The sequence below is a fragment of the Culex quinquefasciatus genome, chromosome 1, assembly GCF_015732765.1.
Source record: "Culex quinquefasciatus strain JHB chromosome 1, VPISU_Cqui_1.0_pri_paternal, whole genome shotgun sequence".
Lineage (NCBI taxonomy): Eukaryota > Metazoa > Arthropoda > Insecta > Diptera > Culicidae > Culex > Culex quinquefasciatus.
This window is the reverse complement of record NC_051861.1, coordinates 113,212,281-113,226,345: the sequence shown is the minus strand read 5'-3', so window position 1 is coordinate 113,226,345 and position 14,065 is coordinate 113,212,281. Positions and strand designations below refer to the sequence as shown.

Genomic DNA, 14,065 nt, shown 5'->3' with positions numbered 1-14,065 from the left:
GCGTTCGAACGGAAAGTGCTGGGTATCTTTTTTATTCAAAATCGGCTGAAATTACAAAAGTCAGGTGGTAAGTAAATTGTTAGTGAATTTATTTGCAAGATTTCAAGTTTTTTTTAAATTCATTGCAGGAAACCGAAGGCGAAGTGGGCGGCAAACTTGTCTACATGCTCGCTGAACCCGAACGAAAACGAAGCCGTGCTGCTGACGGAGATGGTCAAGCAATGCCTTGTTCCGACGCTCTGCCTGGAATGACCGATCACCAAGGACATGCAAGTCCCAGAAATCTACCGCACCGTCTTCCGACCGCTTATGTTCCAGCTCCAGCTCCCGAGGACATGGTCAAGTTCAATCTCGAGCGCTGCAACCTCGCCCTCCTCCACCAGCAGAACACCGGCAGACTCTTCATCGTCCTGTTTGAGAAGAAAAAGAAGCTGCTCTCGGAGGTTTTCCGTTGTCGATTCTTGACGTGGGCCTGACGGAAAAGGACAGTTTGTCCTTGGTTCAAATTAGTACGAACTGGTAGTTCGGTTCAACAAACAACTGGTCTCCGGCACCTGGCAACGAGGGTGCTTCAATCTACAACTAGAGAAGTGATCCTGGTTTCGAGTTTAATTGATGGACAGTGGAATTTTAAAATCCTGTTTGGCTTTTATTTTAATCAGACGTTGTTATTTCCGACATATAAAATCAAACTTGTTTTTTAGTCAAAGAATTTATTTTTATCCTCAATAATCTAGAAGCTCCTTGACGACATGGTCCGCTAGACTGTAGTTGATTAGCATTCCAATGTGGTCCTTCGGGTCGATCCGAATTGCAGGAAGGGGTTGGCGTTGGCCAACTACTTCATCTCGCTCGTTATCCCGAAGCACCAGGATCATTTAGAGTGGCCACTCAAGCCGGGAATTTGTCAAGATCCGCAAAAATCGGGGAAATGTCGGGAATTTGTAATTTTTTGTCAAAAAGTCGGGAATGCCAAGCACATAGGTGTCTGAACATTATTTTCTAACTCTTGAATATTTTTTAATATTTTGCACAATCTTCAAATTTATTTCACTCAATTTGTCTTTTGCAACTTACTTTAAATGTAAGCTTTCTTCTGATATTTTAATCTATTTCAGTGTGAAAAGGCTATTTGAGAATATTATTAATGTGATTACTGTTGCAAAAATATTTTTATAGTTTTTGTCACACTAAAGGAATTCTGCCAACTTGAAATATCATAAAAAAAACAATTATAATTAACAAAAGTTTTTGAATTTTATAAAACCCTGATATTTATACCAAAGAGCTACCATATATTTGATTAAAAGAAGTTAAAACTCAATAAATGTGCCAACAATCAGTTTAAATTATCGTTTCAGAAGATTTACATAGATATAGAATAGTTCATTGAAGAAAAATCAAAGTGTCACATATTCAGGGAAAAATGAGCTATTTCTGAATACCCCTTGATTCAAGGATTGGTTTAGTTTATTGTAAGTTTAAGTTAGTTTTAGGTTGGGTTATGTTTTCTTAACATTGTTTTCCTCATTGTACCTAGTGTTAGAGAAATGATAAATCATATACTTTTTAGGTTATGAAAATGAACAGTGTTTAAATCACAAAAAGCTAACTAAAGCTGAAGGTGATCCACTTATTATGTAAATCAAATGTAATTATTATAAGAAAGATTCATTAAAGTGAAAATCCCTAGGTTCTGGGTATATTTTAAAATTTGGTAAAATCTTATAAAAGGACATTATAGCCCAACTCATTCCATATGCAATGACGATTTTTTTTGGAAGAAATATTATTATTTGCGCCAGCCTGTAATGAATGGCCATAATTTACTTTTACACCCCAGCATCAAACTTTTATGAATAACTTGAATTTTTTTTAAAGATATTTGAATCCGCTTAAACGAAAAAAAATCGATTGAAATCCAAAAGTTTTTCGTTTAGAATGAATAAAATTAATAACCTTTACGTATTAAAAATATTATGAAAAATATTATAAAATTGCAATAAAATAAATTCAAAGAACATTGGACTAAGTTATTACAAATATGTTTAAAGGATTTGCGTCTTCAAACATTTCGCATCAAATTATTGGTAAATTAGTCTTATCAAAATAGGTTTTTCAATGAAGCGAAAACTCTATAGATCAACCGACGACGATCAACATTGATTCAAATATTAAAAATCAATTCAGAAGATGGAAAAGGGAATCAGGTAGATTTTTTTTAAGCGAATTCCTTAACATATTTTGAAGTTTTTTGATAACTGGAATCATGACAAATCAATAAAATTAAAGAAATTTCAATCCTTTTTCATAGCCAGTAAAAACAAAATCTTAGTGTTTCTTTAAAAAAAATCTGATTTATAATGATGAGAGCTTTCCCCTTTGTAATATTTTTTACGAATTTATTGAAGTAATAATTTGAAATCATTCTTTAGATAAAAAATGGTAACTATTTGAGCATCTGGAAAAGTCAGGAAAAAGTAGGGAATTTGAAAATGGGATTTCAGTGGTCACCCAGGGCCTGGGATCACCTCGTAGGAGCAATCAACGCCAACGTGGCAGTCGATCGTCGACTGCATGTAACTGGCCACTCTTGGTAATCACCACGGCAACCAGACGATCTCCGGTATCCGTGATTCCAGAACTGGCGAAGAATGGCTGTAGATTGAAGCACCCTCGCTGCCAAGTGCCGGAGACCAGTTGTTTGTTGAACCGAACTACCAGTTCGTACTAATTTGAACCAAGGACAAACTGTCCTTTTCCGTCAGGCCCACGTCAAGAATCGCCCACGAGGAGGATAATAGTTCCGCACCGCAAACGGATCCGCCGATACTCCGACACACATCTGCACGGTTCCAACTCCTTCCTCGCCCAGCTCTTCGATTTCCGGCGGCTTCTCCGGATTGTTTTTAAACAGCAGCTTGATCATGTCGTTCCTTGCGATACGCGTACTCCATTCTGCGCCGGTACATTCGTTAACAATCTGGAGACCCTCTTAGGCCTGAGCGGGTTGCGGTGGTAGCGTTTTAGCTTCTTTTGGAGTGGTTCCGCTTCGCAGGCCTTCGACAACGGAAAACCTCCGAGAGCAGCTTCTTTTTCTTCTCAAACAGGACGATGAAGAGTCTGCCGGTTTTCTGCTGGTGGAGGAGGGCGAGGTTGCAGCGCTCGAGATTGAACTTGACCATGTCCTCGGGAGCTGGAGCTGGAGCATAAGCGGTCGGAAGACGGTGCGGTAGTTTTCTGGGACTTGCATGTCCTTGGTGATCGGTCATTCCAGGCAGAGCGTCGGAACAAGGCATTGCTTGACCATCTCCGTCAGCAGCACGGCTTCGTTTTCGTTCGGGTTCAGCGAGCATGTAGACAAGTTTGCCGCCCACTTCGCCTTCGGTTTCCTGCAATGAATTTAAAAAAAAAAAACTTGAAATCTTGCAAATAAATTCACTAACAATTTACTTACCACCTGACTTTTGTAATTTCGGCTGATTTTGAATAAAAAAAATACCCAGCACTTTCCGTTCGAACGCGACTAAGTCTATGTAAACAGTGCACGCGAGCTGTCAAATGACGTCACGGTGTAAAACCTAATAGAGCTATCTACGTGCGCATGTATTGCGTGTACGTACACGAAAAAGATTGAGGTTAAATTTTGTACCAGCCAGCAAAACAAATGGCGTGCTAGTGTGTGTGAGAGCGGGCTTAGATTACTCTATGAATTTTTTGACAGTTTAATCACATGGGCTGTCAAATGATACACGCTTGTTTAGAATTATTATTTTTTGAGTGATTTCAAGAATGGTTTCGACAGTTGTGACAGCTTTAAAGTGTAAATATCTACTAAAACTACTCAATTTAGGGTAAGATTCCTCTTTCAACCAAATCAACCCGACTTCACTGTTTGTTTTTTTTCTGTTTGCTTCCCCCCAAACATACTCATTGTTTTGGGGGTTGTTATCGCGGGTCACTTGTGCCCGCCACCCCCCTCGAGTGTGGCTGTATTTGTGTTGTGTAAGTGAGCAGGCGGGGTGGTTTTGAGGGGATTGTGAAGTGCTCAGAGGAACAACACGTGTTGCTCCCGCAAAGTGCTTGCACTCTTAATGTTTATGTTTATTTCGGCGAAAATGAGATTCCACGGGGATTTCATTTTGTCGGTGTAAAAATTGTCATAAATTCGTGTAAACATTGACATATATTCAAATCAAACTGAACATTCTCACGGCCGCAAAAAAGTTTTTCCGGTGTAATTTTACTTGGCATTGCATCTAAGGTTTTTGCCTCGTTATTTTATGCTGCCTGCATTGACAAACGGCTCACGTATATCGAAACTGCTGCATTTACCTGCGTTTTTCACCCATTCCGGGCGGCGTCGTTGGACTGCTGCCTTTTTCCACGACATATTTATGCTATGAAAAAAAGACCGAACGGGGAACTTCCAGCTGGCAAGAGGTAGTAGTTTGTACACTATACTGGAAGGGAGGAAGGGGGGGTGGGGAGAAAAGTTTGCCTGCTTATTGATGGTTTATGATGGCGCATTCCAGCTGGGGAACGGTGGCTTGAATTGAGTAATTTTTAAAGAGACGTAAATTTACATGAAACTAAAAGTAAACAGTGACCATGAAATAAATCGATTTATTTTATAATTCGACAAAAAAAAAACAAAACTATATTTTACTCAATTTTTCACCAGTTCAGCGCAACGTGTACCCCTGTGACATTTGTGCCCCCCAGGGGTGACATACTCTCTGCTGAACTGCTGCAGAGTTAGATGTAAAACGATGGCACGTGCTCCGGCGTGAGATTGTAAGTCACCGGCGCTGAGTTTGAAGCTAGTGCCTGCTTCTTCGTGTACAGGGGCGTAATATGAAAATTTAAGGTGGAAATTGGAAGTTTACTAGAATAACCTACTTTTGAGTAAATTTCTTTGAAAGTAGAAATAGACTTTCTTGGCGCAGTGAAAAAAATATAATTTAACCCAAAAATGACCAACTTCTCGTCACAGTGTCCTGATGCAAACAATGGTCGTGCACGAGCTGTCACAATCCCTGCGAAATATGTTGGCTAACATATCGGGCGGACAGTGAAAAAAAAAAACAGGCAGAAGTCGCCTTACAAAAAAACTTTTGAACATTTTAATCAAAAATTAAAATTTGAATGGTTTGACGTATTTCACACAGAGCCAAAAAAAAATCACAAAATGTCAACAAACCACTTCGTGCATTGAACAAAAAATGCACTTTCATCCAAAATGAATCATTCTTGTGTCAAATGAATTTGTTTTGGCCAATCTATTTATCAATACATCTTGATAGTTATCTTGCTACCCAAATTAGACTAACTTAGATTTTTAATGGATTCTCTTGAGTAAATTTAACCTAGTTTTGGCATTTCATTTACGCCGTTTTAATAAATTTATTCCAAAACAAACAAATCAGGGGATTAGAAAGCATTAATTTTCTAGCAATCTGAAGTCCATTTTACCAATATGGAGGTCTTTTGTCAATCTTAATTACAGTTTACTTAAACTTGAACAATCTTGAGTAAAATTATTTGAATTTCAAACCACTTTTCAAAAACGAATTTAAAATGCTTCATTTTCAAAAGGTTTACATTTTTACTCAAATTTGGATTGATTTCAAACTCTAACGAAATATTGTAAAATTTAGTTTTTCTAAGTTCAAGGTAAATTTAACTAAACTTTGAATCGGTTTAGAAGTCGAATAAAGGTTAGCACAAATTTCCTTCAAAACTGCTTTTGCCAAAAATAAATTCAAATTTGTAATTACTTTCTTAAGTTTTCTTAATCTCTCAGTAAAACTCAAGCAAAATAACACGAAATTGACTTGAAAATCACATTTTCAGGAAAGAGTTAGGAACTGTCAGTTCAGGGTAATTTATACTCCAATGTAGGTTGATAATAAACTCGAGTAATGTTCATTTGAAATTTACCTTATAATTTTTTTTAAGTATTTAAAATTTCTAATCTAAGTTTTAATCTATACAAATCTTACTTTGGCTTTAATTAAAATCGATTTCTAACTCGAATATTTACAAGAATTTCCTTAGTTCTCACTTTTCTAGGAAGAAACTTCCATCAGTTCAAATTAAATTGTACTCAAATTTGGATAAACTTCAATTTCGAGTAAGGGACCATCCACAAACCCCGTAGACACTTTTTTGGAAAATTCTAAAATTTTCACAAAATTTCATATTTGTTCGAAAAAACTCAAAATTTCATAATTTAAAAAATGGGTATCAAACGGAGCGAAATATTGTATCCTTTTCACTTTTTTACAGTTTTTTTAAATACTAAAATTTTCACAAAATACCGCATTTTTTAAAAACACTGCAATTTTCCAAAATTTGTCAACTTTTAAATTTTTGACCAAAATAAACTCTCTTCGTTTGACATCCATATTCCAAATTTTGAAAATTTGATTATTTCCGAAAAAATTCGGAATTTTGTAAAAAATTTAGTATACGATATTTTGCGTGGTTTTCAGAGAGAGAGTTGTACTACTACTTGTTTTTGTTGAAAACTAAAATTTTCACAAAATATTTTTTCTGAAGTTACTTAAATTTTCCTAGTTTGAAATATGGGCATCAAACGGAGCGAAATTTGGCATCCTTTTCACTTTCTTATTGTTTTTTTTTTTAAATACTTAAAGATTCACAAATTACCGTATTTTTCCAAAATGCTAAAATTTTCCAGGATTTGTGAAAATTTAAAGTTTTCAATCTAAAAAACTCTAATGAATTGAAAACGCATTAAAAATATCGCTTCGTTTGACATCCATATTCCAAATTTCCAAAATTTGATTATTTTCGAAAAAAAACGGAATTTTGTAAAAATTTAAGTATACGATTTTTTGTGTGCTTTTCACTTTATTAGAGTTTTTTTCTTTTTTGGTTGAAAACTAAAATATTCACAAAATACCGTATTTTTTTCGGAAATACTCAAATTTTCAAAATTTGCAATATGGGTACCACAACAAGCGAAATTAGTCATGATTTTTTAAATTATTAGAGTCTTTTTAGGAAAATACTTAAATTTGCACAAAATACCGTATTGTTTTCGAAAGTACTTCAATTTTCATAATTTGAAATATGGTTATCAATCGGTGCGAAATTTTGTATTCTTTTCAATTTTGTATTGTTTTGTTTTTGAAAATACTAAAATTTTCACAAAATACCGTACTTTTCGAAAATACATAAATTTTCAATAATTTGTCAAAATTTTAGTTTTTATAAAAAAAACTCTAATAAATTGAAAACGCAAACAAAATTCCGCTTCGTTTGACATTTATATTGAAAATTTTGAAAATTTGATAGTTTTCGAAAAAATACGGAATTTTGTGAAAATTTTAGTATTTTCTAAAAAACTATGAAAAAGTGAAACAGCATTCAAAACCCATATTGCAAGTTATGGAATTTTAGTACTTTCGAAAAAAATACGATATTTTGTGAAAATTTTTGAGTATTTATGCTTTGAAACTTAATACATTCCCGTAAAATATATTCTAAATGAAAGCGTTGACAATTTAACATGATATATGGTTGAATTAAGTCGACTTTAGAAATCAGAATCAGGGTTAATCTAATGATTTTTAAGAATTTCAGCAAATTAATTATATTTAAAAAGGGATCCGTCAACTCAAATACCAACCCTCACACCGCCCCTGCTCATCCTCCAAGCCTCCAAAGTATTTCCCGAGTGACCTCTCTATTCTCCCCGAACAACTCTACGAAGAGACCTGACTTTTTTCTTGTTCTTGGCAAGACCACTCGCTCCACTCCGCACTTCGATGCCCTCAAGGTTGTCTCCATTCCAGCTTCCGGAACCAATTGGCTGGCGGAGGCGGAGGACGCCGCCTTGGGACGTAAAATATCATTGCACATTTATTAGGGGGGAAACCTCTGCAAGAAGACCGTTAGATGGCACTGCTTCGCCCATACAAATTGTCTCGCCAGGTTGCATACTTGAAGGCGATTTCGTCGTGCAAAAGCAAACTTTCACGCCACAGCTCGGTCCCGGTTACACCGCCGCCGGTTCCGGGTCGCCGAGGGGTGCCCCCTGACAGCGATTTGTGCGGGTGTGATGATTCATGGCCAGATAGACCCCCCCCCCCGCCTCCCTTCCGTTCCCCACGGGAAACGGGGACTGCCAGTTGAACTCGATTGTTATTATCCTGGAATTTGCCGCAAATCCCTTCCCGGCGGTGGTCGTCTTGGTCCCTGGACCGGATCCGGAAATAACCGGTGGAGGCAAAAAACAAAAAGATAAATAAGGTTCGTTTCTGAGGAAGAAGAGCGGGGTGGGTGTCTTGGGAAGAAATGCACACACAACAGACTGACTGCAACAGCAAAAAATGACTTGGCCGGACTTACATTATTGGATTGGGACAAAGTCATGGGAAACAATATCGTCGTTGGCGTCGTTCGTTTTTTGGACCAGGTAAGGTCAAAGAAGAAAACTCTAAAAGCTCTGTATGTGTGTGTAATTTAGTGTGCAACTATCATGATGATAGTAAAGACACACACAAAAAAAGCAACGAGTTATGCTGCAATGGAGCCAGATTGCATTTCAGGTGTTACACCCTGTGTGGCAGATAAAGGGGATACAATTTGTACTGACACTTTTTGCCCCTTCAAGAGAAGTGGGCAGGAAGTAACGAAAAATGTGGGCCAATATTGAGGTGCCGTTTTAAGCAATTTAAGAGGGAAGGCTGTTGATTTGATTACTTTGGTGCAATTTGGCAGCTTTCACCGGTGGGAAATCTGGAAAAACTATGAACTGGGATTATATTCAATTATGGTTAAAAGTTGGGAGAAAACTTTACTGAACGTGGTGTGATGAGAGTTACGGACATTTCAAAGCAATTTTTACCTAATGATATCAATAGTTGGAACTAATTTTGTAAATTGTAATAAGCAGTTTTTTTTACAATTTTGACAATTTTGACAATTTTGACAATTTTGTCAATTTTGTCAATTTTGACAATTTTGACAATTTTGACAATGTTGACAATTTTGACAATTTTGACAATTTTGACAATTTTGACAATTTTGACAATTTTGACAATTTTGACAATTTTGACAATTTTGACAATTTTGACATTTTGTAAAAAAAAATGTTTAAAAAACTACAATGAAAGGAATTTTGCCTAAAATTCAATGAAATACGCAAATTTACATTTAGCTGAAACCCACGACAACAAAAAGAATTTTATTTTACATTTTTTATTTACCGATTGAACTTTTGATGAAAAATTCGTTCAGGATGTGCTTCGTTATGAATAAAGTTTAGGAATTAAACTCAGTCAAAAAAGGGTATTTGAATCGTAACTTCAGTTGAAGAAAACATTCAAAAAATCACAAAACTAAACTTTTATTTGTCTGGAGATTATTGTTTGCATGTTTTGGTTATTCTAACTTTTTCAGCAATATTCATGTACAAAATTATTTTAATGTATTTTTTTTAATTTCAAAGTACCATAAAATTTAAATGTTTGAAATTCGCATAAATTGAAAACAATATTTGTTATGCTGTAAAAATCATTTAAAAAAATAACACGCTTACAAAACTCTGTTGTATTTTCAATCCACCAGAAAAAATCGCACTTTATTCGAACTGCTTATTCGGAAAGTGTTTATTCAAAATCAATGCTATAAAAATGCAAAACAAACCATTAATTTTTTTTAGTTTTCGAAAAATTATGGCAATTTAATGTTGAAAACATACATCAGTTTATTTGAAAATATGTTATAAACGGTAGGACAAAAAATTGTGTAGCATTTATTTTTCTAATTTTCGACTACTAAACTATGTTAAAAATCGAAACATGTTTTCATATATTACTGCGGGCGTCAATAATTAGAGTTCACGCGCGGTGATACGACCGAAAGATAATGGTCGCATGACAGCCGCATGACAACCGCAGAACAAATTTTTGGCTGTTGTCAAAGGTTGCCTTGAGTTTTCAGCTGACTTTTTGGAAAATATTCAAAACAAACAAAGTTGACAGCCAAATCAACGTAGAATTCTCGGATTAGTTTTCAAAAAGCCGTAAGAGCCATTGGTAAACAAAGTTCTTTTTGCATCAGTATTGGACCTACTTATGAAAAACCAATTTCAAAAATGCTCGAGAATGTTCATCTACACGTCCTTCAAGTGCCCCAAACTAAAAATAAATGAAATTTTGTTTTATTTTCGAGAAAAACGAAAATTAGTGTCAGAGGTCACGGTGGCTCTTACGGCTTTTTGAAAACTCACCCGAGAATTTTTCAACTTGCTGATTTTTACACTGCGGTAGTTAGGCGGCAATAATCTCCTGTCACTCACAGCGGAGGAGAAACGTGATTTTATCTCGCAATAAGCAATAATAGTTGCAAAAAATTAATGAAGAGAAAGAAAAATTTTACTTATGAAATATTATTTTAATAAGTTAGTTTACGAAAGTAGCAAATCAGTATGCTTTTTATTTCCATCATAAATTAAATTGAATTAAACCTTGTTAAACTAAACTTGATTTTTTGAAGTTATTCAAAAAAAAAATTGTCTTTTAAAATCAAATCTAAGCAGATTCAGCCAATTCGGATCAAACTTTTACAAATCTAGTCAAATCAAATCTAATCATATGTAAGCTTAGAAGGTAATTTATTCAAATAAAATTTGATCTTACACAATCACTTGTAATCAAATCTAAAAGTATGCATATCTAATTTAAAAAAATCTTATCAAATCAAAAAATATTATATTTATAATGTCATCATAACTTAAAATCTAAAATCACATCAATTCTAATCAAATCAAATTTTATCAAAACCAATCTACATTTTATCAAATTTCATTTACATTCAATCAAAAATCAAACAAATTCAATAAAAAAGAAACAAATCTTATCAAATCTTATCAAATCTAATCAAATCTAATCAAATCTAATCAAATCTAATCAAATCTAATCAAATCTAATCAAATCTAATAAAATCTAATCAAATCTAATCAAATCTAATCAAATCTAATCAAATCTAATCAAATCTAATCAAATCTAATCAAATCTAATCAAATCAAATCAAATTTAATCAAATCAAATCAAATTTAATCAAATCTAATCAAACCTAATTAAATCTAATCAAATCTAATCAAATCAAATTTAATCAAATCTTATCAAATCTAATCAAATCTAATCAAATCTAATCAAATCGAATCAAATTTAATCAAATCTAATCAAATGTTATAAAATCTAGTCAAATCTTATTTAATTTAATCAAATCAGAAAATGTTCAGTTTATGAAAAACATTGTATGTCTTATAAAAATATTATGATTTAATTTTTTTGTAATTTCTGTGGATTTTTTTAAACTCAGGAATGAATGATTGTTTTAAATTGAATTTTCTAGGAAAATTTTAACGTTCCAAATTTCTTGCAAAACATTATTTAAAAATATTTGAAATAATTTAAGAAAATTAACAGGATTCAATAAAAAAAAAATATCTTATTCTGTTCAACCCCAATCATCATTTCTCTCTCCATTTTTTTCACAAACCAAAGTGTATTCTTCAAGTATTCAGGAGGTCATTGTGAGCATCATTTGATTCAGGAAAAACTTTGCTTTACTCCTGTCGCATTTTTCCTCTATTCAATTTGAGGTTTTCAACTCTCGCTTACGTTTTCATAAAGGTCCTATCATCAAAAGAAACCCATCATTGATAGTTTTAGACCTCTATTTTACTACAAGTAATTATTTTCGAGTTAATGTTTCGATTTGTGAATGTTTTTTATGTATATTTTTAATTCTTTTTGTATCATTTTTGTTATAGAGGAGATATTAGTGAAAACACGGAAAAAGTTGACCCTTGAATTTATTGTTGATTTATACTCAAATTCAATTCAATTTAAATTAAAATCATCGAACCAAAGCTTTTTAAAACATATCAGAGTTCTCCGTTCGAATTCATTTCGAAGATTAAAATTGGTTCAAAAATGATTCTGTCGAATTTTTAGATTGAAACCCGAGATCGTTTAAGTTTTGATTAACGTTCGACTGAAATGCATTATTCGAAATGTGAGAATGTAGCAAAATATAATAAAATAACTGGAACATGAAAAAAACTGCAAAACTGGCAATAGATTATTAAAATAGTAAAACAAAATACAAAACCTAAACAAACTTGATGATTATGAAAAAACTTTAAAAATTAGAACATAAATATAAACATTAGAAGTTTAGATTTTCATAGAACACGGAAAAAATCCGGTCGTTTATCTCGTATAAAAAAAGGACAATAAAGATACATTAAATTAACAAATTCAAACAAAAAATTGCAGTGACGAAAACAAAAATTCTAGATTACTTTTTCACCTCTTGAAAAAATATGCTTGAATTATCTACATTCAAACACAAATTTAAATGGAGACGCACGTTTAAGTCAAGCCTAATAGCTTTCCAAAAACCTGAATCTTGATCGCATTATTTCTTCCTACTCGGGCCTCCCAGCACGCAAAGGCGCTAACGCTTGTCTTGCCTAAGCTTTCGCCAAAAAATAAAGCACCAAAAGCTCCTCAACCCACCATTGCAAAGCTCCTTCCGTTCAAGCCCAGCTTAGTCGGCTTGTTTTTCTTTTTCTCTCTTCCAACCGATTATTCCACCCCATGCGTCGGTAAGCAGCTCATTTACTGCTTCTCTCTTCCCACCAACCCCTTTCACCAGCTGTCAGATCATCTGATTTCGCACTCCACACACACAACCAACCTAAAGTGTGCGTGTCTCTCTCTTGTTGCCTCTCAATTACAGAACAAGATCAAAGCATGCTTCGTCCGGTGTAATTTTCTTACACACCATCAGCAAAAGAGCCTACTCAATTTTTCTCCTCTCTCTCTCTGCCGACGATTATCTCGCCGATGTTGTTGTTGTTGTTACACGTGTGCGCCGCCGTGTATGTGTGTGTGTGCGTGAGTTGTTGTTGTTTTATTTTTTTTCGCGACCGGCACTCGCGCCGGCACCTACCCCAACACAAACATCCCCCCCTCTCGCACCTGCTGACGACTGTCTCGCCATCACGCACAATTTTTCTCTCTCCATTCTCTCTTTACTCACTCTCACTCATTTGGGGAGTTAATTTAAGAAGTGTGTGAGTGTTGGTTTGGGGGAATTTTGCGCTAACCGGTCACTTTTGCTGTAATCGTCGTCGTCGTCATCGTAGTTGGCGTTTATGGCTGTCTGTTGCTGCTCCCCCACTCCCCTCACACCACCTTGGCAACCGTCAGCTGTTTGCGAGTTGCAAATACTTTGACTCTTGTAATGTGGGTGAGGAGGAATGTAAAAGTGTGTGAGAATGAGAGAGGTTTTAGTTTTTTTCTGTGCTCACACCTCCAGCGCTTCAAGGTTGTCAGATTAATTTAATTAAATGCGTAATTGGGGTAATTTTTGGGTTCTGAAAATTTCTTGTTAAAACATGTTAAAACAAGGTTTGTATGGGACGTCGGATAATCGAATCAAGAAAAATAATATTTTCGTATTTTTATCATTATCTTGATATTATAAATCAAATTAGAGTTCTACGACCCCATTTTAGTCAAATTTGAATAGTTGAATTTTTTATCTGGGAAGGGGTACATCTTTTACATAAAAAAATGTGTAATTTACCTCTGAAAATGTGTAATTAAACCACTTTTCTGGTGTTGAACACTCTTTCTCTTTGAGGTAAAATTACATCATAAAAGAGATACCTTCCAAAATTACACCTTCGAAACTTACACAATTTGTTTCCTGGTTATTTTAAATAACAAAATGCATTTTTTAACACTTCATCACCGCCATTTTTGGCGCCATTTTGGATTTCAAAATTCTAAATCACTTTAGCGTAGTTTAGGGGTAGGGGTACTTAAGCTCGACAATAAAAAAATGTCAACAAGAACTTTTTTTTCGAGATTCAATTATCCGAAGCAATTTTGTATGAGGCCCTCAGACTATCGAGTTTAGACTGTACACAATTAGCTAGGCTAGTAAACACATGTTTTGTAAACACGGTAATTATGTGCTCCAAAATTTAAAAAATCATGAATAAAAT

The 14,065-nt window shown here is 34.5% G+C and overlaps 2 protein-coding genes across 2 annotated transcripts in view; one reads left to right on the top strand and one right to left on the bottom strand.

Moving 5' to 3' along the window:
* Positions 1–14,065, top strand: part of LOC6043608 — a 454,063-nt gene that overhangs the window by 211,650 nt on the left and 228,348 nt on the right. The gene's annotated exons all lie outside the window — the stretch shown is intronic.
* On the bottom strand, positions 117–3,587 carry LOC119768834 (multisite-specific tRNA:(cytosine-C(5))-methyltransferase-like). The gene is made up of 3 exons (XM_038260256.1): positions 3,458–3,587; positions 3,076–3,392; positions 117–524 (listed from the first exon to the last, which is right to left on the bottom strand). Exons 2-3 carry the CDS (start codon positions 3,354–3,356, stop codon positions 308–310), a joined length of 498 nt encoding a protein of 165 aa, XP_038116184.1. The 5' UTR covers positions 3,357–3,392; positions 3,458–3,587; the 3' UTR covers positions 117–307.

What these genes read in the sequence shown, in the direction of transcription:
- LOC119768834 (XM_038260256.1), bottom strand. Translation starts at nt 3,356, where the DNA reads ATGCTCGCTGAACCCGAACGAAAACGAAGCCGTGCTGCTGACGGAGAT. An exon ending in AAGAAGCTGCTCTCGGAGGT is followed by an intron (nt 525 to 3,075) that starts TTTCCGTTGTCG and finishes TTGTTGAACCGA; the next exon opens with ACTACCAGTTCGTACTAATT.